This window comes from Penaeus monodon, chromosome 20 (genome assembly GCF_015228065.2).
Source record: "Penaeus monodon isolate SGIC_2016 chromosome 20, NSTDA_Pmon_1, whole genome shotgun sequence".
NCBI classification, from domain to species: domain Eukaryota; kingdom Metazoa; phylum Arthropoda; class Malacostraca; order Decapoda; family Penaeidae; genus Penaeus; species Penaeus monodon.
The window spans coordinates 19029871-19030298 of record NC_051405.1 but is presented as its reverse complement, the minus strand read 5'-3'; the positions used below and the strand labels follow the sequence as shown (position 1 = coordinate 19030298).

At 31.5% G+C, this 428-nt stretch overlaps 1 protein-coding gene across 1 annotated transcript in view; it reads right to left on the bottom strand.

The window, feature by feature from the left end:
• LOC119585676 (histone acetyltransferase Tip60-like) overlaps nucleotides 1-384 on the bottom strand; it is a gene marked incomplete at its 5' end in the record, with an annotated part of 8306 nt that extends 7922 nt beyond the window's left edge. Inside the window, 2 exon segments of the mRNA XM_037934351.1 lie at nucleotides 13-96; nucleotides 342-384. Coding sequence (XP_037790279.1) covers nucleotides 13-96; nucleotides 342-384 — 127 coding nt within the window.
• Nucleotides 385-428: the final 44 nt, after the last annotated feature.

Genomic DNA, 428 nt, shown 5'->3' with positions numbered 1-428 from the left:
CATAATACTCACCAAATGTCTTTCCAAACATTTCCTACTCTTTCTATACTTGAGACAGAATTCACATATATAAATACAGTCTAAGTTTGTATATTCCTGCAACAGAGAAAAACAAAAATATACAATAGCTGAATATTTATGTAACATACAGTAAAGACCAATGTATAAAACAAAATTTGTAGAATTGCCTATATAAATGTACTAATAATTTATCAAGACTTCTAGGATGCATCTCTCCCATATATATCTACAAGATTTTCCTTCTAGACATCAATGAGCATATATAGTGAATCCAAAAATACACAAAACCCTCAATCACATATAAAGCAATTCATAGTCACCTGTGGATATGGTGAGAAATACCACGGCTTGATACGGTATTTTTTCCTCATGTTCGATGCGTGGAGCATGTCAATTTTCCTCCTTTT